We start from the raw sequence: 22,342 nt of genomic DNA on the forward strand, positions 1-22,342 counted from the left end.
GCCGAGCGGGTGTCCAGGCTAATGTTGGCAGCGACATGGTGGCCCTGGGGGAGCCGAGGGACACCAGATCGCCTAAGGAGGGTGAACCGGCCCAGGTGGGAGACGGAGCAGAGTTCCCGTGGCGGTACCGGGATCGCGCCTGTGAGCCGATCCTGGAGCGCAGCCCGGGCGGCAGCACGGCACCCAGACTCTTTTGGCATCTTCGTCCTCTCCCCTGCCTCTTTTGGGGTCTTTCCCCTGGCACCCAGCCCCCTTTGTGAGTTCCCTGTGTCACAGCAGCAGGGACAGGCACGAGCAGTCCCAGGGATGCTCCTCCTGGAGATGCCGCGCCCACGCGGGTGTGCTCAGGGTTTGGTGGGATGTGTTGGGATTGGGATCCCAGCAGATGTGATGGTTAAACTGGGAAATGCCGGGCTCGTGTGCGGGATTTCCCTGCGAGTCAGTCCCAGCCCTCCCTCCACCGCTGCCGTTCCAGCGCCCAGCAGCCTCTCGTGATTCTGCCCCGATCTTTACAGTCACAGCTCGCCGTGTCCTCGGCTCTGAGCTTCACACTCCCAGGAGAACGCTGGCAGACCGGGGAGCTTTGCTCTCCGAGGAGTTTTTCAAAGCAGGACATCCCTGATCTGCTCGGTCCGGAGCTGTCCCCCACTTGAAATGGAAACAGCATCAGGGTGCGGCTCCAAATGAGGGGTTCGGGCTTCTCAGCAGTCTAAACCTCCTCCAAAACCATTCCTGCCTGTCCCAGCGTTTTGAGACATAAACCAGGGGGAGCTCAAGGACATTGCCTCAGTTCCCCACTGCCACTGCGTGGCCAGGCAGAGCTCCCACAGGACAGATGTCAGGGAATGTGCAGGAAAACTGCTCTGGTGCTTTGTGGGTGGGATCCGAGCGCTGGGAAGGCTGAGGTTGGGATTTTGGGCTGCAGTTGTTGTGCTGGTGGAAGTTCAGTGCGGATATGGTGCTCCAATCCTCAGTCCCACTGTGAATCTCTGCTAACAATGCCCAAATTGTGTAAGAAATGAAGAATTTGGGTTAGTGCTAAGGATGGAGAAGGGGAGTTCTTTCCTTGTCCTGGAAAGAAGGGCAAACTGAAGTGTGTGCTGGGGGTGGGATGGGGATGGAGGATAAGGGGAAATAGGAAGGGAGGGAGAAGGGGAAAGGGAAAGAGAATGGGAAGGAGAAGGGGAAAGGGAAAGAGAACAGGGAAGGAGAGGGGTGAAGGATGGGAATAAGAAGGGAAAGGGGTAAGGGAAAACGGGGAAGAAGATGAAAGCAGCAAAGGGGAAAGGAGAAAGGGGAAGGAGAGGAAGGAGAATTGGAAGGGATAAGGAAAAAGAGGAGGGAGAAGGGGAATTGGGAAAGGAGAAAGGGGGAGAGGGAGGGGAAGGAGGAATTGGAAGGGAAAAGGGTAAAGGGGAAGGGAGGAGAAGAGGGAAAAGGATAAAGGGAACGAAGGAGAAGAACAAGGAGGAGGAAGAAGGAGGAAATGGAATAAGGAGAAACTGGAGGACGAGGAGAAGAAGAGAGTGGAAGAGAAAGAGGAGGAGCAGCACAAACAGGAGGAGGGTGGGGAGGCGAATCAGGAGCGGCTGGAGGCGGGCGCGGGCGGGGCGCGGCGGCTCCGCAGCAAGCGGGTGAGCGGCGGAGCGAGCGGCCAGCGCCGGGCGCGGTGGCGCGCGCCTGTAGTCCCAGCTGCCGGGGAGGCTGAGCCCGACGGATCGCTTGAGCCCAGGAGTTCTGGGCTGCCGTGCGCTGTGCCGAGCGGGCGTCCAAGCTAAGGCCGCCATCAATATGGTGACCCGCGGGGAGCTGCGGGACACCAGGTTGACTAAGGAGGGGTGAACCGGCCCAGGTCGGAGACGGAGCAGGTCAAAGCTCCCGTGGCGGTCAGTAGCGGGATCGCGCCTGTGAATAGCCACGCCAGCGTAGCCTGGGCAACACAGAGACACGCGGGCTCCCCTTTTACACCGCCCCGCCCCGAACAAACCCCCCAACCCCACAAAAACACCCTTTTACCCCAAAACACAACCGCAACAACACCGCCTCCTGCTGCACAAACACCGCACCGCTCACACACACCAACACATCCCCAGCACCAACCGGCCCTCAAACAAGACACGTTAACACGTATTATTTACGTTATTATTATGTGGTATTAAATAATCGCGGCTGAAGGGCGTCCCGCGGGATTCCTTTGCTGCCCGACACGGACACACGGGACTCTCTCGCGCCCCTTTTTGTCCCCCTTTCCCCTTTTTTTCCACCTTCTTGTCACCCTCTCCCGAGCCCCTTTAGACTCTTTTGTGTCACCCGGAGTATTTTTTGTCACCCCCGGGCCCCGCTCGCCGCCGCCCCCTAAGCGCCCGCGCGTTCACAGCGCCTCCTGTCGGCGCGGCTGGGCCCGTGCGCGGCCGCGGACCGGCGGGGATTGGCACCGGGCGCGACCCGTAGCGCCTTTGGCGCAGGCGCGCGGCGGCCGCGGAGCTGTGAGGGAGCCGGAGCCGGGATTACCGAGAGGCCGCGGGCCGGGATCCCTGTGGCTCTCGGCGGGCGGCGCCGGCGCCATGAAGTCCCGCTTCAGCACCGTCGATATCCGCGCGGTGCTCGCCGAGCTGCGGCAGAGGTAGCGGCACTCCCGGCCCGTGCGGCCTCGGGGAGCGGGGCCCGGCGCGGTGGGTCCTGGCTCTGCCCTGGGTCCTGGCCCTGGTTCTGGTTCTGGTTCTGGTTCTGGTTCTGTCCTCGCTCCTCCTCCTGGCCCTGTTTCCCCGCCCCGCCGTAGTCTCAGCTCTGGGGCTCTGCTCCTCCATCGTGTCCTGCTCTCACAGCTCTGCCCCTCAGCACTGCCCCCTCCTCAGCCGCTCTGCCATCCCTTCCCAGCCCTGCCATGGCAGGGACACCTCCCGCTGTCCCAGCTGCTCCAGCCCCAGTGTCCAGCCTGGCCTGGGACACTGCCAGGGTTCAGCAGCTTCTCTGGGCACCCTGTGCCAGGGCCTCACCTCCCTCCCAGCCGGGAATTCCCAATTCCCACCATCCCACCCATCCCTGCCCTCTGGCAGTGTCCCATTCCCTGTGTCCTGTCCCTCCATTCCTTGTCCCCAGTCCCTCTCCAGCTCTCCTGGAGCCCCTTTAGCCCTGCCAGGGGCTCTCAGCTCTCCTCTCCATGTGAACAACCCCCATTTTCCCTGGGAGAGCTCCTCCCATCCCTGTGGGGCTCTGACACATTCCTGGTGTTCTGGGCACTCTGCATGTCCAGCCCCACTCTGAAGGGAGTGACTGACACCCCAGGCCAGTTCAGTGCCCGTACTGGGATTACTGGTGTTGGCTGAGGAGCTCCAGTATAACCAGTACATTCTGCATCCTTGCCACAAAGAGAAGCACAGGCAGCAACTGGCAGCTTCCTGTATTTTATCCATTTATATAAATTCCTCCATCTAATTTTCTCCCTCTCTTAATTGCTGTGTCTTAAGACATGGTTGTTGCTTCCAGCTCATTCCATTACTCTTCCTTTGCTGCCCTTTTGGTTACTCCTTGGTAATTTATATAACTTGGTAATTTATATAACTTGCCCTTCAGTTGTATTTTGGATTCTCCAAAGCATTCCTTGTTTTCCTTTTGGCAGCTTGTTGGGAATGAGAGTGAACAACGTTTATGATGTGGATAACAAGACCTATCTCATTCGCCTGCAAAAGTAAGAGCTTTAAATATCTTTATTTAAAAATTCTTTGGGAATGCTGTGTGAAAACTAGTTTTTTTTTAAATTGTTTGCAATTAAAACTCGTTTTTTAAGATTTGTTTTATCCATAGGCCAGACTGCAAAGCCACACTGCTGCTGGAATCTGGGATACGGATCCACCTGACAGAGTTTGAGTGGCCAAAGAACATGATGCCATCCAGCTTTGCCATGAAGGTAAAACTCAGCAGAGTTTGCTTTTTAATAAAGTGTCTGGATATCAGGAAGGAATGCCTGTGCTGTGTCCTTAGAGGCAAGAAAATAGGGAAGGATTATCCCAGTGAATCCTGATCCAGCAGGTGGCTGAAGACAAGGGAAGAGCAGATGTGGGCTTGGGGTCACATCACTGATGTTCAGTGTCAGAAACACGAATATTTAAATTTATAAAGAGCTACTGCTGATGCCCTGGATGTCTTCTGGACTTCCCAGACCTTCTGGAACATTGCTCCAGCAAAATCCTTGTTGTTGCAGTTGGATTGTCTGAGTTTTTAGTTGCTGGATGCAGCACCCTGTGGTGCAGAGTCCTCTGTTCATTCTGCTGAGCTCTGGGGGTTCAGGCCTTGCTCCAGGCTCTCAGGCTGGCTTCCTGTGGGTGGATCCATGGGTAGATCCGTGGGGATCCAACCTGGGATGGCTCCCATGGATTCATTTATCCTCTGGCTGCAGTCAGAAATGTCTCAGCAGAGATTCTCTGGGGTGGCTTTCCACAGCAGAGATGGATGCAGGGAAAATCCCAGTTTTCACAAAAGAAACTCTTAGAATTGGAACCAGCTGCTCCAGCAAACAAACAACATGGAAAACATGTCTTAATGTTAAGAATTGGGCTCAATTATATTTATAATTATGAAAATGAAGGTGTTGCTTTGGTGAGCACCAACACTTTTGTGATATTTGGGTTAAATAGGAAGTGGCTGGTGCCACAGGAGGCCATTCCTAGATGTTTTCAGATGTTTCCCAGACATTTTTCCCACCTCTGATGCTTGGACTGGCTCCCTAGAACAGAGGCTAGACTGAGTTAAAGGATGAAGGTGGCTATTTGCTGAAAGACCATCAAAGGGAACTGCTGGAGTCTTGCAGAGGCTGCACCCAGGTGGGACAACAATCAGAAGTTTTTCAGACAGATACAAGCTCGGTCTGTTTGCATATCAGAGATTAATTGTCCAGTTACAACTTCAGGTAATGAAATCACTTACTCCAAGTTTGGCCCCATTAATTCGCTGTCGTTTACATTTTTCACAGTCAGTCTCCTTGAGTTTCAGGCCTAGAGAGAAACTTTTTTTTCTGAACAAAACAGGAGAGCAGTAGCTGACAGTCTATGGAGGTTTAGATTCCTCCCCTAAAGCAGCAGAGGTTTGGAAAGGGCAGCAGCTCAAACTGGAGCCTGTCGTGCAGTGCCGGAAGCACCTGCGGGCGCGGCGCCTGGTGAGCGTGCGGCAGCTGGGCATCGACCGCGTCGTGGACCTGCAGTTCGGCAGCGAGCAGGCCGCCTACCACCTCATCCTGGAGCTCTACGACAGGGTGAGTGCTCTGGGCAGCCCTGGGCACACCCAGGCACAGCTTCACAGCAACAAAAGAGAGCAAGAAAACACCTGCAGTACTGTCGCTGTTTGCGGCAAGCAATAGCAGCACACCGCTTGGGTGGAAGGGAAAAAGCACTTTGTTAAAAGCTGTGTTTATAGAGCTGTTTGTGAATCTCAAATGGGACAGCAGTAGGAGAGAACATCCCATGTCACATATATTATGTGCTGTCCCATGGTCCACAGCAGGTGCTAATCTCTGTTTATTAATTCCTTTCTATTTGCAAAGAAAGCTGTCACCCTGGGAAGAGTCCTGGGCAGAGCTGAGAAAGTGTCCTGGCCTGAGAAAAATCCTCAGAACCTGACAAAAGGCCTGGCTGAAATTTGCCTAGGCCTTCAGCAGTGTCCACACAATAGTACAAAAGGAAAGCACTGACAGAGTCAGAATACATCCTGACACCTTGCTGGTTAGGGGGTGGTAGCAGTCCAGATGAAATGATCTTGTTTAAGTAATGATCCTGTAGGAAGGTCTGGTAGCTCTTGTCATCTGGAATCAATGGGAAAGGCTGCTCTGATGTTCCAAATCTCAGTTTTTCTCTGGGTAGGAAAGGCTTGGCTCCTGCCCTGGCTGGAGCATCTCCCAGTGGGATGATGGAATTTTATCAGCCATGCACTGGGACTCATTGGGGATTAACAGGAAATATCTCCTGGAGGGAAGATGGGCTGTGGGAAAGATAAAGAACACTGCCCCACCTGTTTTTAACATATGGCACATTAACAGGAGATATCTCCTGGAGGAAGGATGAGTTCTGGAAAAGATAAAGAGCACTGCCCCATCTGGTTTTTAACAGATGCCCCATTGGCAGAGGATATCTCCCACAGAGATAAGGGTCACTGCCCCACTTGGTTTAACAGATGGTGATAGAATACAGACTTTTGGGCACATCTTTACATTGTAAATTTTATCACCCAGCCCAGCACAATAGCTGTTCTAATCCATGCCCCTCTACTCCAGAAACTAAGTGTTAGGGACACTACTGGAGCTGTTATAAGAGAATAAGCCTAAGGAGCAGAAAGGTATTAAAACCTCAAAAAAGCTTAGGGACATGGAGGCCTCCACCCCAACAGACATTATGATTTCAAGCAACATGGCTACTGACTGCTTCACCCCAATACTGAGTAAATATAACAAAATGCAATCAGAACAGGCTTTTTTTCCACTTTCTCCAACCCCATGTTGGGCACCAATTGTGTATTTAGGTTTAGGGTAAATTTAGGGAGAAAACTTCTGCAATGGGGTCTCTCTAGGAAACAGATTCATGCAGTCCTTCCCCCAGCTGGTTCAGGGAAACATTTCCTTGGAGAGAAGTGGAAAAAAAACCTGTTTATTTTTTAATCCTAGCTCTGAGTGAAGGCAGAAGAGACTGAGACAAAGCACTGATTAAGTGGTGCAAAACTCCCATTGCTGTTGCAGGTCTATTTATTTACAGAAGTTTTGAGTGTTTACATATTCATAACACCTCCCATTCCCCTCTTCCTGTGGTAATTAGCTCAAATGGTTATTAAGCATGGGTTGTTTGCTCTCTTAATTGGGTCTGTGCTCTTTTTTATGGGGAGGGGTTGTGAGAAGAGGAAGTAAGGTGAGTCTTCCTCAACCCCTCCCATAGAGGACAGCACAAATGATCTCTGGGAGAACTCCAGTTTCCTCCCTCTGTGATTTTTGAATTGGTTTGGAGATGTAAAAGATTTCCAGTTGTCTGTGTTCCTTTAGATGTATTTATCAGTTTTCTCATTGCAAGCCCAGCTGAGCAAACATAAAATGACAAGCAATTAATTATTTAAATCTGAGACAACCATCTCAAATCCGGCTTCTTTTAACTAACGCTAACTCTTAATTATTATCTATCTGCTTCAATTAATACCAGAAAATCTATCTTTTAGCTAAAATCTTCACTTTCTCTAAAATCAGTGTCTGCCCTGTGCTCCCAGGGGAACATTGTCCTCACTGACCACGAGTTCCTGATCCTGAACATCCTGAGGTTCCGCACGGACGAGGCCGACGACGTGCGGTTTGCGGTGAGGGAGCGGTACCCGGTGGACAGTGCCAAAGCTGCTGTGCCTCTGCCCACCCTGGACAGGTAATTTCAGTTCCAGAGCTCATCAATTATCTATTTATCATGGACAGTAAAGCTCTTGTTCTTCTGCCAGCCCTGGACAGGTAATTTCAATTCAGAGCTCATCAATTATCTATTTATCATGGACAGTAAAGCTCTTGTTCTTCTGCCAGCCCTGGACAGGTAATTTCAATTTCAGAGCTCATAAACCATTTATTTGTTGACGACAGTGCAAAGGCTGCTGTGCCTCTGCCAGCCCTGGACAGGTAATTTCAGTTCCAGAGCTCATTGATTATCTATTTATCATAGACAGTGCCAAAGCTCCTGTGCCTCTGCCAGCCCTGGACAGGTAATTTCAGTTCCAGAGCTCATTGATTATCTATTTATCATAGACAGTGCCAAAGTTCCTGTGCTTCTGTCAGCCTTGGACAGGTAATTTCAATTTCACAGCTCATAAATGGTGTATTTATTAAGCTATAGCTTCTCTGGAAATTCCATTTTATTGGGATAAACTCAGATTTGTCAGAGCTTTGTAAATCTTTGGGTAGTTCCTCACATATTACAGGCTATTTTTAGTTTCATTGTTTTAGGGCTAGAAATGTTTTGTAGCTTCTAAGCCATGCAATGTTGTTGTAAAACATTCTTTGGAATTGCAGCTCTCCATTTTCTCTGCAGGTTAACTGAAATCATATGCAATGCACCCAAAGGGGAGCAGCTGAAGAGGGTTCTGAACCCCCTCCTCCGTGAGTAACTGGCCTTTGTCAGAAATCAGGTCACTCAATCTGTCATGCTGGAAAATTTGAATAATTGATCACAGAATCCTGGAGTGATTTGGGTTGAGGGGGAGCTTAAAGCTCATCTCATTCCTTGGGCAGGGACACCTTCCACTGTCCCAGGCTGGAAAAGAGGGATTTATTGATTCCAAGGCACAATGTGCACAGAGCTGAGTGCAGCAGAGATCAGACCTGGCAGTGGCTCTGCTGGAGTCTGGCTTGGGGCATTTTGCACCATCCTGGAGCTGTAAGTGTAAAATCAGGTTTTCCTGAGCACAGAACCAAGTTCATCTTGTGTGACTTAGAACAAGTTTGTTTTTCCCCCTGACCTGGCAACACTGCTCAAGCAGAAAATTTCCTGAACAGCTCAAATCACACCTAAATTTCCCCATCTCTTGATTCACTTTTCCACCACCCTTTTCTCTCTCTGCTATGATCTCCTAAATAATTGCTGTTGCTATATAATAATATTATTACTGTATAATTGCTAATTATTATCCCCCACTGATCCCAGCTCTGCTGTGTCCATGCTGGAATTTGGTATTTCTGATCCTGGCCTTAGGTGGTGTTACTGATCCAATTACCAGGCACAGTTGCTCCACTCTAAAATCCCCACAATTTTTCCTTTTGTGGGAATTTTGGCTGTTTCTCACCCCCTCCTCTTTACCCACCCATCCCTCCTGCCCCTTCTCTGATTTTTGGCATTTCTTACACTCTTGTGTCCAGATTTGTTTTTTTAATGCAAACTGTGAATATTTTCTACAGATGATCCTTCTTTATTTCTTTATTTTAAACAGCTTATGGGGCCACTCTCATTGAGCACTGCCTTATAGAAGCTGGATTTCCTGGAACTGTCAAAATAGATCAACATCTGGAAAATAAAGGTGGAATATTTTAAAGGCTGGGCCACAAATATGGGGATTTTTATGTCTGTGTAGTGTTGTTTTGGTTTTTTTTTTCCCCAAAAAGATGAGTAAACCTGTGGTTCTGACCATGTGGTTTTATTTTTAATGTTTTTAGCTTGGGGACCAGCCTTGTTTATATTAATACTCTGGATTTGTGCATAAATTAGAGATAAAATATCAGATTGTTCCTGTAGTGTAAATGGTTTTAGAGTGAGACACCACCTCATCCATGAGGTGAGTTCTGGTTGTGCAAAGGATGTTTGACAAGAGGAATTAACATCCAAGTCTTTATTTGTAACAAACATTGGGGATTTGGTAAAGTAGCAGCTTTACATTTACTGGGAAATTAAAGATTTGGATAATAAAATCAGAAATTATTTTCCTGCGGTCTAATTCTGCTCATGTATTTTATATTTACCATAAATCCAGAGGATTTTTTCCTTCCTACTTCATTATAGTGCTGTAAAAAATAACTTCTCACAGCTTCTGGTTTATTCTTTGCCTCTGCAGCTTTAGTTTCATAAAGTGCTGGTATTTGTAGGGTCCTTTTTTTTAATCCTGAAACTTGAATAATTATATACTAAAAACATCTAAGTGGATTTTGATATTAAAAATTTCCCAGATGTAAACTTAGACTCCTGTTTGAAATGAGCAATAACTGCTGGACTGAAGCACCAGGGATGAAATATTTCTGCTGTTTTGTCTCCAGAAAACCTTGAAAAGGTTCTCTCAGCTCTAGAGAAAGCAGAAGAGTACATGGCCCTCACTGAAAACTTCAGTGGAAAGGTGGGTCTGGGCTGGGTTATCAGATATTTGGGATTGCAGAGGGCAAACAGGAATTCCTCAGGATCTGCAATTCCTGCTGTGGATTTTATTCCTGGGTGTCAGGTGCTGATGTGGAACAAAAATTGCTTCTTTCCATGGGCAGTTAAATAATGCACAGGCAGATTGTGTAAATCCTGGGAGATTTGCAATTGGGTTTTAAAAGGTTATGTAATAAATTCTGCACATAAACTCTGCATTTATGGGATGTCCTGAGGGTTGGTAGAAGTTCACTTCTTTTTCCAGAAGAAACTGGAATCAAGGCAAGCCAGTGGGTCAGGCACAAGGCTCCCTGCTGGAATTATTTATTGCTGATACCTGAACCTTTCCAGAGACAAGTGATATTTTTGTGTTCTTTCAGGGTTATGTTATCCAGAAAAGGGAGAAAAAGCCAAGTCTGGAGCCAGATAAACCAGCAGAAGATATCTACACGTAAATATTTGAAGTATTTCTTCCCTTTCTTTCTGCTAGTCTGCATAACAGAAATTAGTTTTCAGGTGATAATATCAAATGTGTATTTTACAGATATGAGGAATTTCATCCTTTCTTGTTTTCTCAACATTCAAAATGTCCCTACTTGGAATTTGACTCATTCAATAAGGTACAGTGCTTTTGCTGATGCTGTACTTAAGTGCTTGAATTGACTGCTGCTACAAAGAGTAATTAAAACAGAGTGCAGGGGTTGTTAATGAAAGCAGAGACCTTGGAAGGGATGATTCATTTCATGGAAGAATGTTTGATGAGAAGAAGGCAGCTCACACAGGACTTTGAGGCTGCAGCTGGGCAGTGCTGGCTCCTGAGCTGAGTGTGGAACCTGTGAGGGAGGTGGAAGTTTCCAGCCAGAGCATCCCAAATGTTCTGTTCTGCAGAGCTGGGATCTGAGCTGTCTCTGGAGTTGAGTTGTGGCAGACATCACATTTACACTTTTCCTGGTACTGCTCTGAAAGCCTCAGGCCTCTTATTTGGTGTTTCCTTTCTGGTCCTCAACTCATTAACATCTGGAGTCAGTAATTGCCTTTTGTTCTTGACCTTGATCTCCAGAATTCCCATTCTGTGCTCTTGCCTGAATTTCATTCACCTCCTTCACTGATCACAGAATCCCAGACAGGTTTGGGCTGGAAGGGACTCAAAGCCCATCCAGTGTCCCCCTGCCATGGCAGGGACACCTCCCACTGTCCCAGATTGCTCCAACCCCAGTGTCCAGCCTGGCCTTGCACAGTGCCAGGGATCCAGGGACAGCCACAGCTGCTCTGGCAATTCCATCCCAGCTCCTCCCCATCCTCCCAGCCAGGAATTCCCTCCCAGTACCCCACCCATCCCTGCCCTGTGGCAGTGGGAAGCCATTCCCTGTGTCCTGTCCCTCCATCCCTTGTCCAAAGCCCATCTGATGATCTAAACAGCCCCAAACCTTCCTCATCTTGTGCTTTAAGCACAGCTGGAACACCAGGACCAGTTTTAGACATTCTGGTTCTTTGTGTTTTTTACCTGACCCAGTGAAGCAGCAGGAATTCAGGACAGACAAATCTGACTCTGCAACCATTTAATCTGATCTAAAGCAGCTTCTTTTCCATCCTTTCTTAACCAAAACAAGGTGAGCCATTGCTTGGCCACTTTTTATCTTCTGTGTCTGCAGTGAGACACAGCCCTGAGTGTCATGCTGGGCTCATCCCATGGGAAGGGAAGTGGAGAAAGCTCCTGGAGGTTTCTGTCACCTCTTTTAGTGCTTGGCAGCTCCTTCTCTGCAGGGAGCCTCCTCTGGCTGCTCTGGCTCAGGCCAGCCTGACCATTCTCCCACCTGGTTCTCTCCTGCAGGCCACAGATGAGTTCTACTCCAAGCTGGAGGGGCAGAAGATTGACCTGAAGGCCTTGCAGCAGGTGTGTCCTGATCCAGGCCTGGGCAGCTGGGATGCTCCCAGATTTCCAGAAGCTTCTCTTGTTTCTTGCACTGATTACCTGATGCCATTTGGGTTTATATTTATAATTTTTTTTTGCCATCTTGTATTTCAAAGGAAAAACAAGCGCTGAAGAAACTTGAAAATGTCCGTAAGGACCACGAGCACAGACTGGAAGCTCTCCAGCAGGCTCAGGTAGGACAGATCTTGGGTTTTAATTTAAGAAATGCATAATCACTCCACCATGGGATGGTTTGTTGGGAGGGAACTTCAATCCCAGGGACACCTTCCACTATCCAGGTACTCCAGCCTGGCCTGGCACTCCTCCAGGAGTTGATGTTCTCTGTGCCACTGTCCTGGTTTGAAGGGCAGGTGTCTGCCAATAAAGGCAGAAGCTTCTCTTCTAAATGGAGAATGTAAACCCCCTCCCTCTAAATTATTATAATTTTGAAATGAAGGGGCTCTCAGGCAAAGGTGTGGGAATTAGGAATAACAGTTCTTTCCTAGGACAATTAAACTAGCAATGCAGTATTACACAGAACAATCCCAACCCTGCCAGAGTCAGAATCCAAGCTGGCACAGTCAGTCAGTCAGGGTGGTGGCACAGTCCCATTCCATGGTGCTGCATCCTCCTGCAGGGGCAGATGTGGCTCAGCTGGAGCAGTGCTCCTGGAGAAGGGGCAGTTTCCTCTGAAGCTCCAGGGATGATGTGCAAGGGTCTGGTTTTCCTCTGGAATCCAGTGGAAAGAAGGTGCCTTGGTGTCCCAAATGTCAGTTTTTCTCTGGGTAGGAAAGGCTTGGCTCCTGCCCTGGCTGGAGCATCTCCCATGGGATGATGGAATTTTATCAGCCATGCCCTGGGACTCAGTGGCCATGAACAGGAGATATCTGCTGGAGGGAGGATGGGCTGTGGGAAGATAAAGATGATTGCCCAGCTGGTTTAAAGATGCCCATGAGCAGAGAATGTGTGCCAGGAGATCAGGGGCCAACACCCACCCAACACAGCCACCACTTCCATCCATTCCTGGCTTTCTTCACCACTACTTCCACTTCTCTAAAAGCCATTGCTGAGCTGTCCAGCTGCAGTGGCTGCATGCTCCTGCTTTCCCCAAGGAATCTGACCAGCTGAAGGGGGAGCTGATTGAGATGAACCTGGAGGTGGTGGGCAGGGCCATCCAGGTGGTGCGCAGCGCTCTGGCCAACCAGATCGACTGGAGCGAGATCGGCGCCATCGTCAGGGAGGCCCAGGCGCAGGGAGACCCCGTGGCCATGGCCATCAAGGAGTTAAAGCTGCACACCAACCACATCACCATGCTGCTGAGGTGAGTGCCTGCTCAGTGCCTCATCCCACACTCTTTGGAGATTTCAAAAAATACCCCAAAGTGGCTTTTTTATACTCAGAAGTTGCGGTATAAAAGCTGGGATGTGGCAAAGTTCATTTCGTTTTTGGAAATGTCAGTTTATAGAATAAACTTCTTTTCACTCAGTTCTCTTCTGCTTTTGTTTTCTTTCTCCCCCCCCCCAAATCTGGCTGACTCCAAGACAAAAAAAGGTCGGCACTTGAAGCATTCCAGGGCTTCCTGTGTCTGCACAGTGAAAAGGATTTAGAGGCTCCTTGGGCCATTCCCAGACTTCTGAGAGAATTCAATTAAGAGCACATTGCACCAAAGATTAAAATTTAATCACTTCCTTATCTTTCTCTTATGATGTCATGTGTTTTCAGGAACCCCTATGTGTTATCTGAAGAGGAAGAGGAGGAGGACGATGCTGACGTAGAGAAGGAAGAAACAGAAGAACCAAAGGGAAAAAAGAAAAAGAATAAAACCAAACAGTTGAAGAAACCTCAGAAAAACAAACCCTCATTGGTTGATGTTGATCTCAATTTGTCTGCCTATGCCAATGCCAAAAAGTAAGATTTTTCAGTAAATGTGTATTTTTATAGGATAAATTTCTCTGGGTGTGCAGTTGTTGGTGATAATATTGCAGGAGGAAGGATTGTGAGATATCTTGTTAAAAATAAGAGTAAAAAATTGAAATAGTAGCTTGTCCTGAGCTCTAGGAAGGGAATTTCACTGGTGCAGAGCAGCTGCTCTGGCTGTGACATTGATTGAATTTAAAGTCCAGTTCTGCCCATGGAGTGAAATGCAGAGGCCTGGGATAAGTGGGGTTGGGATAAAGGAGGGGATTGCAGGGATTGCAGGGTTTGCAGGGATTGCAGGGATTGCAGGGATTGCAGGGATTTCAGGGACAAACACTTGTGTTTCATAGGTACTATGATCACAAAAGACATGCAGCCAAGAAAACTCAGAAGACAGTGGAAGCTGCAGAAAAGGTATTTATTTCCCTTGGATTTTAGAAAATATTTAAAAGGAAAATCCCTCCCTGGCAGTGCTCAGAGGGAAATCCTGACCTGATCTCAGCAGCCCTAACAAAGGGAGGAACAATTACCCAGGGCTGTTTTATTCTGGACATTTGGAGCTCAGTGGGGGATTGCAGATCCCTGATGGATCCTCCTTTCCCACCAGTAGCATTGGGAACACTCAGAGCAGGTGGAGGTACTGACAGAGCAGGACTGAGGATGGAAAATCAGTGGAAATCCTTCCAATCCAAGAGCTGAGCATTGCAGGAGCAGCTCCCAGGCTGAAATTTTAAGAGCAGGGCTGGGTGGAGCCTCCTCTGTGACCAAATCCAGAGCCATTCCCACCAACTTTCCCAGTGTTCAGTTGGGAATTCTGTGCTTCCTGCTGGATGGTGATGGTGCTTTCTGTCCAAACAGGCTTTTAAATCAGCTGAGAAGAAGACAAAGCAAACCCTGAGGGAAGTTCAGACAGTCACCACCATCCAGAAAGCCAGGAAGGTTTATTGGCAAGTACAGCTCCATTGTCCTTCTCTGTGTCCTGTGTCAGGATGGATCTTCCCTGGCTTAGGAGTGGAGCTATTTATGATTTTTTTTGTGTGGAGTCTCCTTAAAGATGCTTCTCAAAGTCAGAGCATCCCAGAATGGTTCCCAGGGACAGCAGCCCAGAGAAGCTGTGGCTGCCACATCCCTGGAAGTGTCCAAAGCCAGGTTAGACACTTGGCTTGGAGCAGCCTGGGACAGTGGCAGGTGTGGTCCAGTGGGACTGGATGATCTTTGGGGTCTCTTCCAACCCAAACCATTCTGGGCTTCTGAGCTTTAAAAAAGAACAAACAAATGACACAAAACCTCAAAGGTTTTAATCACCTAATGGCTGAATTATTAAAATAAAAATAAATAGGAGGATGTGGTGATGGTGCTTACTCCAAACCTCTCTGCCAGTGTTGCAGTAGTTGTCCCATGCCTGGTTTTTGTGTCCCTGTGGATGGAAGTAAAAATATTTTCAGTGTGATAAATTGTAGATGCTGAGATGGATATTCTGAGTTTGATATCAAAAACCACCTGTGCAATGTGCTGTTAGTTCCAGGTGTTTCTCACACTGTGGATTTGCTGGAATTTGGCAGGTTTGAGAAGTTCCTGTGGTTCATCAGCTCTGAGAATTACCTGGTGATTGCTGGCAGGGATCAGCAGCAGAACGAGCTCATCGTGAAGCGCTACCTCAGACCAGGTGAGTCCATGGAGGGCAGGTGTGCACTCTGTGAATTCCCAGCTCTGGGAGTGTCCAGGAGTCACATGGGAAGGTCTCTCTGCTTTGTCCTTGAATTGGACCTTGGATCAAAGGGAATTTTGGTGGTGGGAGTTCCTCTGGTGCCATGGGGCGAGAGCAGCTCCTCAGGAGCAGAGCAGCTGATTCCCCTGGGACAAGGATGGACTAAAATGCTTCTGTGTCCCCACCCTGCCCCTTGCAGGGAGACCTGGCACTTCCAGCTGCCCTTGGAGCCTTCCCTGGCTCTGTGGCAGTGTGGCTCTGACCCCTCCTGTTCCCCAGGGGACATCTACGTGCACGCGGATCTGCACGGAGCCACCAGCTGCGTGATCAAGAACCCCTCAGGTACCTGGGGGGGCAGGAGCTGGCTCGGGCTGGATCCCTTGGCATGCAGCCCTTGCTGGGGAGCTGGCAGGCTGGGCTGGGGCAGGAGTGAGCTGCTTGCTGTGCTGGCTGTCCCCAGGCCAGGCCGTGCCCCCGCGGACGCTGACGGAGGCCGGGACGATGGCGCTGTGCTACAGCGCGGCCTGGGACGCCCGCGTGGTCACCAGCGCCTGGTGGGTCTCCCACAGCCAGGTGAGCACTGCAGCAGGAGCTGCCCAGGCACAGCACCCCTGGGCACTGCCTGCAGCACTCAGGGAGCATCAGGGAGCTGGCATGTGGCCACTGACAGGAGCTGCTGGGTGCAGATCAGATTTCTGTTTGCACAGAGTGGAGATCACACCAAAGTCGTGGTGGTTTTATCCCCTGAAGGCTCCTGAGGATATCCTGGGTTTATTTCCTGAGTTACTCACCCAGGACTCCTGAAACACACTGGTAGTGTGTGATTGGGTTGGAACATCCCTTAGGAAAACTCCCTGCAGAGGAGAGGAGGAGCCCCTTGGGTATGGGGTCCTGCAGAGCTGTCCCAGGAGTTCAGCTCTTGTTGAACCAATGTTTCTCTGGCTGCTGTTGTAACCTGATATTTCCTTCTGTCACAGAGATTTTTTATAGTTTATCCTGGTTTCCTTTTAGGTTTCTAAAACTGCCCCCACAGGAGAATATCTCACTACTGGGAGCTTCATGATCCGAGGTGAGGCACAGGGAATGGGGTGTTTTCCCAAAGGGGCTGGGCTGTCCTGCAGAGGCAGCAGATCCCACTCTTCTCCCAGAAATCTGTTGGGAATGCCTTAGTCTGAGTATCAGGCAGCTGCAGCAGCTGAGCCCTGGGCAGAAGTTCATTAACTCTGCTGCTTTTGAGCTCTCCTGTTCTCATCCCAGAGATAAAACAAGTCCCAGTGTAATTTTTTGATTGCCTAAAGCCTCTAGTAGAAATGAACTTTGGGAGTGCATCCTGCAAGCATGGCTGCTAAACCTCCTCATGAGACACTGCCTTTGTTTTTCAGGGAAGAAGAATTTCCTTCCACCTTCCTATCTGATGATGGGCTTCAGCTTCTTGTTTAAGGTACAGCTCTTCCCCTGCAGCTCCTGCTGGCTTTTGTAATTTGCTTTGAGCTGCAGGAGGCTTATTTTCTGCATCTGGTTTATCAGTATATTCCCAATTAATTCTTTTCCCATTGGGACAAATCCCATGAAAGGCTTCTTGCTGACAATGGCTCTGCTTTCATCTCCATCTCAGCCCATTTCAAACAATTCATTTCAGACAGACTCTGGACCCTCCTGCCTCTGCAGGGTTGTTATCCCAGCTCTGTTTGGGGCCTGGAAATGTTCAGGGAGTCTGGGAGTGCAGCTCTCTGTGTCACCCTGACTTCTGAGGTTGGCACACTTGGGTCTGGTTTCATTTTCTTTCCTCTTGTTGGCAAAAAGTGTTTAAAAAAGTGAAGAAAAAGCTGAGTGAGGTGTTCTGTGAACATCACCAGAATGACACAGAGGCTCCTGGTTTTCAGGTGGATGAAAGTTGTGTCTGGAGACACCGGGAGGAGAGGAAGGTCAAAGTCCAGGATGAGGATCTGGACACAGTTTCCAGCAGTGCCAGTGAGCTGGTGGCTGAGGAGGTGGAACTTCTAGGTACAGTGGGAGGGGCTGGTGCTGTGGGTGCTGCTGGGGGGATCCTTCAGGGTCTGGGCCATCCCAGAGTCTGGATCACTGATGGGACAAGGGGAATGGCTTCCCACTGCCAGAGAGCAAGGAGATGGGTATTGGGATGGAATTCCTGGCTGGGAGGGTGGGGAGGGGCTGGGATGGAATTCCCAGAGAAGCTGTGGCTGTCCCTGGATCCCTGGGAGTGCCCAAGGCCAGGCTGGATGGGGTTGGAGCAATCTGGGACAGTGGGAAGTGTCCCTGCCATGGCAGGGGTGGCACTGGGTGGGATTTAATGTCCCTTCTGTCCCAAACCATCCTGGGCTGATGGATCAGTTTGGTGTTCCTGTGTTTTTCATCCCTGGGTGCCCCAGATGGAGGAGACAGCAGCAGTGAGGAGGAAAAAGCTGAGGCTGAGGAAGCTCCAGAGGCTGAGGAAGCTCCAGAGGCTGAGGAAGCTCCAGAGGCTGAGGAAGCTCCAGAGGATGTGGAAGCTCCAGAGGCTGAGGAAGCTCCAGAGGATGTGGAAGCCACAGCTGAGGGTGCCCATGAGGAGGGTGTTGCTGAGCTGGAGCAGGGAGGAGGGAACACTCCTGCCCCAGAGGCTGACTCTGAGGAGGATGATGGAGAATCTGAGGAGGAACATCCAGAGCCAAAGAGGGAGGTGAAGGAGGAAGAGGTGAATTATCCAGACACCACAATTGACCTGTCACACCTTCAGTCCCAGAGGTGAGAGAAGCAGAGCTGGGGGCACCTGAGGGTCTCTGCCAGGACAAGGCTGGGATGAGTGTCCATCCCTTCCTTCCATGCTCAGCCATGGAAATGCTGCCTCATTTTCCTTCCAGGGCACTCACACCTGGCAGCCCTGAGCTGCCTGTGCTGTGCCAGGGCTGCAGGAGGCTGTGGGATGAGTCTCTCCCTGTGTCCCTGATGTGGGAGCAGGGACTGGGGGTGCTCCTGGGACTCAGTGCCCAGGCTGTGTGAGAGGAGCTGGCAGAGAGCTGAGATTGTTTTCTGAAGTGAATCCCAGCATTCCTGCCTTTTCCAGTCACCAGAGCTGGGATTGCCAAGCTGCCCAAGTTTGTGCTGTGCTTGGTGTGCCCATGGTGAGCTGCCCTGCATCTGCTGATGAGCTCCTTTTCCATCTCCCCACAGATCCCTGCAGAAAATCATCCCCAAAGAGGAAGAGCCCAGCTTGGTAAGGTCCAGCTCAGATGGGTGGCCCAGAGCAGTGGGAGCTGCTGGGCAGGACCTGCCCTAAGCTGCCTTTCCCTCCTCAGAGTGACAGCAGGGCCCAGGGCCGGAGGCACCTCTCTGCCAAGGAGAGGAGGTGAGAGCCAGGGGGAGTTCCAGGGAGCCCCAGGCTGGTTTGGGTTGGAAGGGAGCTTAAATCCCATTTTATTCCACCCCCTGCATGGGCAGGGACACCTCCCACTGTCCCAGGCTGCTCCAAGCTCTGTCCAACCTGGACACTTGCAGGGATCCAGGGGCAGCCACAGCTGCTCTGGGCAAATTCCCCATTCCCTCCCCAGACACATCTGCTGCCACTCCCAGCCTGGCTGATCCATGCCCATTGTCCATCCTGCATTTCCAGGGTGAGGTGCTGCTCCTGTCCTTTGGGAATGCTGCCAGGGAACACTTTCACTCGTGGGCTGGAGAGGTTTTTCTGAGGAAGCTTGTTTCCCTGTGGCAGGGAAGCAGGGTGGAATGCTGTCAGGAGAGCAGCAGCCTCTCTCCTCACAACCAATGAGGCTGTTGTGATTGTTCTCCTTAGAGAAATGAAGAAAAAGAAGCAGCAGAACTCTGAGAACTCGGAGCTGTCAGAAGAGAAGCAGAAGGAGACAGAGCCAGAGACCCAAGCTGCAGCTGCTCCCAACAGCCACAAGGCTGCTCCAGCCCCTCAGCCCATCAAGAGGGGCCAGAAGGTGAGCAGGGAACAGGGGGATCCCTGGGCTGAGCTGTTGGCATGGAAGTATGGACAGAAATCTCAGATTTCCCATGGCTGCCTGGTGGTTTCAGGATGATGGTGGTGGGGCTTAGCACAGAGCTCACTGGAACCAGTCCCTTGCTTACTGCTCTGAAGGAGTTGGGGATGCTGGGAAGGGTCAGTATCTGTGGATGCAGAACTGCTCAAAGTTGTCATTTCTGAAGCTGGTGGTGTTTCCTCCTGCAGAGTAAAATGAAGAAGATGAAGGAGAAGTACAGGGACCAGGACGAGGAGGATCGGGAGCTCATCATGAAGCTGCTGGGGGTGAGGGGGCAGCTGGCCCCTCCCTGGGGTGTGCTGGCTCTGGCCACCAGCCCTGACCACCTGTGTCACCACAGTCTGCAGGCTCCAACAGGGAGGACAAAGGGAAAAAAGGGAAGAAGGGGAAGACAAAAGAAGAGGCAGCAAAGAAGCAACAGCAGAAAACCAAACCTGTGCGTCGTGCAGCCGGAGGGGGCAAGGAGACCCTCCCAGCAGGAATTCTGCACGAGGCACAGGAGCTGGGCCTGGATGAGCTGCAGGAGGAGAAGGTGAGGAGAAGGGTGAGAAGGTGAGGAGAAGGGTGAGAAGCTGGGCAGCAGGAGGGGAAGGTGAGCAGCTCCCTCCTCCCTTGTCCATGTCCATGTGCCTGTCCCTTGCTGGGCTCTGCTGGCTCTGTGCAGCTCCCCATGGATTTGGGCACTGTGCAGAGCTCTGGCTGGTGCCAGGGCTCAGCATTCCAGCCCAAAGCCCTGCAGCAGTCCCTGTGCTCATCCTGTTGCCAGCACAGCCAGAGCTGGGGCTCAGAGGATCCCAAGGATGCTGTTCAGCCAGCCCCTCCCCCTCAGCTGGGCTGGAACTGAGCTCCCAGGCCTGCTGGGGGTTTGGGATCTCTGAGCCTCATCTCCCTGCTCCCAGCCCAGCCTGTGCCAGGCAGATCAGAGGTTGCAGAGAAACTCCACCCTCCCACCCACAGCAAAGTGCTGCTCTTACCTTGGTTGTGAAACGAGTTCAGATCTCCTTGCAGGGAGAATGGGGCTCTCTGGGGCCTGCTGATCAAAGAACTTACTGGGGACAGGGGAGGAAGAAGCAGCTCTGGTTTCTGCAGCCCTGATGTGTCTGTTCTCTGTGTGTGTGTGCAGGAGGAGCAGGACCAGGAGCAGCCAGGACTGGAGGTAAAGAAATGCTCAGTTCTGTAAGAGCTGGGGTGGGGGCTGTGCTGGGACTGGGACATGGGGGAGCCCTCCAGCACTGGTTGAACCCACCTTAATTGTATTTTTTAAAATTAACCTCCTTTTCTGCCTGCCCTGCTCATCTCCATTAACCCAGAGCTGCCCCCATGGATGTTTGCCCTTGGTGGCTCTGGGCTGGAGGGTGACACAGGGAGCAGTGCAGGTTCTTCTTCAGTTTAGAAGTTTATTTACATACAAAATTGCTTCAAACTTTTCTGTAATTACTTTTGTGTAATTACAGGCTGTGAGTGTTGCCCAGGGCTGGGAATAAGTGAATTCCTTTGGATCCTTAATGCAGGAGGATAACGGGGAAGCTTTGGGTGATCCTGTAACTCCATTGGGGAAGATCCAGCAAAGGATGGGATTTGAGTGATGAAACAGGATCAGTGGATTGGGAATTCCATGGAGCCATGGAATGGTTTGGGTTGGAAGGGCTGGTCCCAGTGGAGCTCTTTGTGTCCCAGGACAGCGAGGCCCTGCTGGACTCCCTGACTGGGCAGCCCCACCCCGAGGACATCCTGCTCTTTGCTGTCCCCATCTGTGCTCCCTACACAGCCATGACCAACTACAAGTGAGTGGCAGCTCCTTCCTGGGAGGGGAGGTGCTGAGTTTGTTTTGTTGACAGAAACCTTTCCTCTGGGCAGGTATAAAGTCAAGCTCACTCCAGGCACCCAGAAGAAGGGCAAAGGTATGAGAGCCCTGAGCCCTTCCCTGTGCTCTGCCTGCTTTTGCAGCCTGTTTCACTCTCCCCTGTGCTTTCCCAGCTGCCAAGATTGCCTTGCACAATTTCATGCAGTCCAAGGAAGCCAGTGCACGAGAGAAGGATCTGTTCCGCAGCGTCAAGGTGAGGCAGCAGCACAAGGGCCACAGCTGCCACTCTGGGGGAAATGCTGCCAAAACTCAGGCTGCTGCTGGGGCTTTTGGCAGTACTCCTGGGGAAGCTCACAGAGTCCTGCAGTGGTTTGGGGTGAAAGGATCTTTAAAACCAGCCCACTGCATGGCAGGGGCACCTCCCACTGCTCCAAGCCCAGTTCCCAGCCCCTCTGGGAAGGCTGAGCCATGAGGAACTGAGCCTCAGAGGGAGCACTGGGCCTTCTGTTTCTGCACTGTGGCACTGGGCTGACAAAAGCAGCATCTTCCAAGAAACCCCCTGGCTCTGGGAGGGGGAATTCCTGGAGCAGGGGCAGGAGTTGGAGCTGAGGCTGGAGGTGTCCTGTGCCCCTCTGTCCCAGCAGAGCCAAGGGAAGGGATCCCAGTGCTCCAGAAAGGCTTTTTCCTGCTGTGCTCAATTCTCCTCTCCCATGTTTCCTAGGACACAGATTTGTCAAGAAATATTCCTGGGAAGGTGAAAGTGTCTGCACCTCACCTCCAGAACATGAAGAAGAAGTGATTCCATGCTGGGAGCCTCACCCTGGTCCAGGCTGGGACAGACAGACCCAGAGCAGGACTGAACTCCAGCAGCCAGGACCTGCACTCCTGGTGCTTCAGCTGGACTCTGATACAAACTGCAGATAAACGTGGAAGTAAATTGCTGGCATTTGGCCAGGAATGTCCTCCCCTGCTGCTGCTTCTCTGTTCTCTGGAATTTGGGGCAGGAGAAGCCTGGGGTGTTCAGCTCCAGAGCCTCCAGGAGGGCAGTTCCAGGGACAGTGCTTCCTTTGGGAAGGTGGGGTTGTGTTTCCCCCAAACATTCCCTGGCTGTGCAGGGCTGGGAGTCAGGAGAAAGCCCTGGGATCTCTCAGGAATTAC

At 50.9% G+C, this 22,342-nt stretch overlaps 1 protein-coding gene across 4 annotated transcripts; it reads left to right on the forward strand.

Moving 5' to 3' along the window:
• Positions 1-2,477: 2,477 nt before the first annotated feature.
• NEMF (nuclear export mediator factor) lies at positions 2,478-22,146 on the forward strand. 4 transcript variants are annotated; one of them, XM_079307817.1, is made up of 34 exons: positions 2,478-2,623; positions 3,620-3,688; positions 3,805-3,907; positions 5,123-5,248; positions 7,237-7,385; positions 8,037-8,104; positions 8,932-9,018; positions 9,749-9,825; positions 10,223-10,293; positions 10,387-10,462; positions 11,674-11,736; positions 11,871-11,948; positions 12,867-13,075; positions 13,477-13,662; positions 14,022-14,085; positions 14,530-14,618; positions 15,234-15,337; positions 15,659-15,721; positions 15,840-15,952; positions 16,391-16,448; positions 16,762-16,820; positions 17,263-17,383; positions 17,770-17,807; positions 17,862-18,124; positions 18,551-18,593; positions 18,676-18,725; positions 19,170-19,320; positions 19,569-19,646; positions 19,721-19,912; positions 20,504-20,536; positions 21,058-21,164; positions 21,238-21,281; positions 21,358-21,437; positions 21,906-22,146. In XM_079307817.1, the coding sequence occupies exons 1-34, from the start codon at positions 2,565-2,567 to the stop codon at positions 21,981-21,983; spliced, it is 3,249 nt and encodes a 1,082-aa protein (XP_079163943.1). In that variant the 5' UTR covers positions 2,478-2,564; the 3' UTR covers positions 21,984-22,146. The 4 variants fall into 4 exon arrangements, with proteins under 4 accessions (XP_079163943.1, XP_079163944.1, XP_079163941.1 ...); XM_079307818.1 differs by having other exon boundaries at positions 17,898-18,124; XM_079307815.1 differs by having other exon boundaries at positions 17,770-18,124.
• The last annotated feature ends 196 nt before the right edge of the window (positions 22,147-22,342 follow it).

Source organism: Erithacus rubecula (genome assembly GCF_903797595.1).
Source record: "Erithacus rubecula genome assembly, chromosome: 6".
In the NCBI taxonomy this organism is placed as follows: Eukaryota; Metazoa; Chordata; class Aves; order Passeriformes; family Muscicapidae; genus Erithacus; species Erithacus rubecula.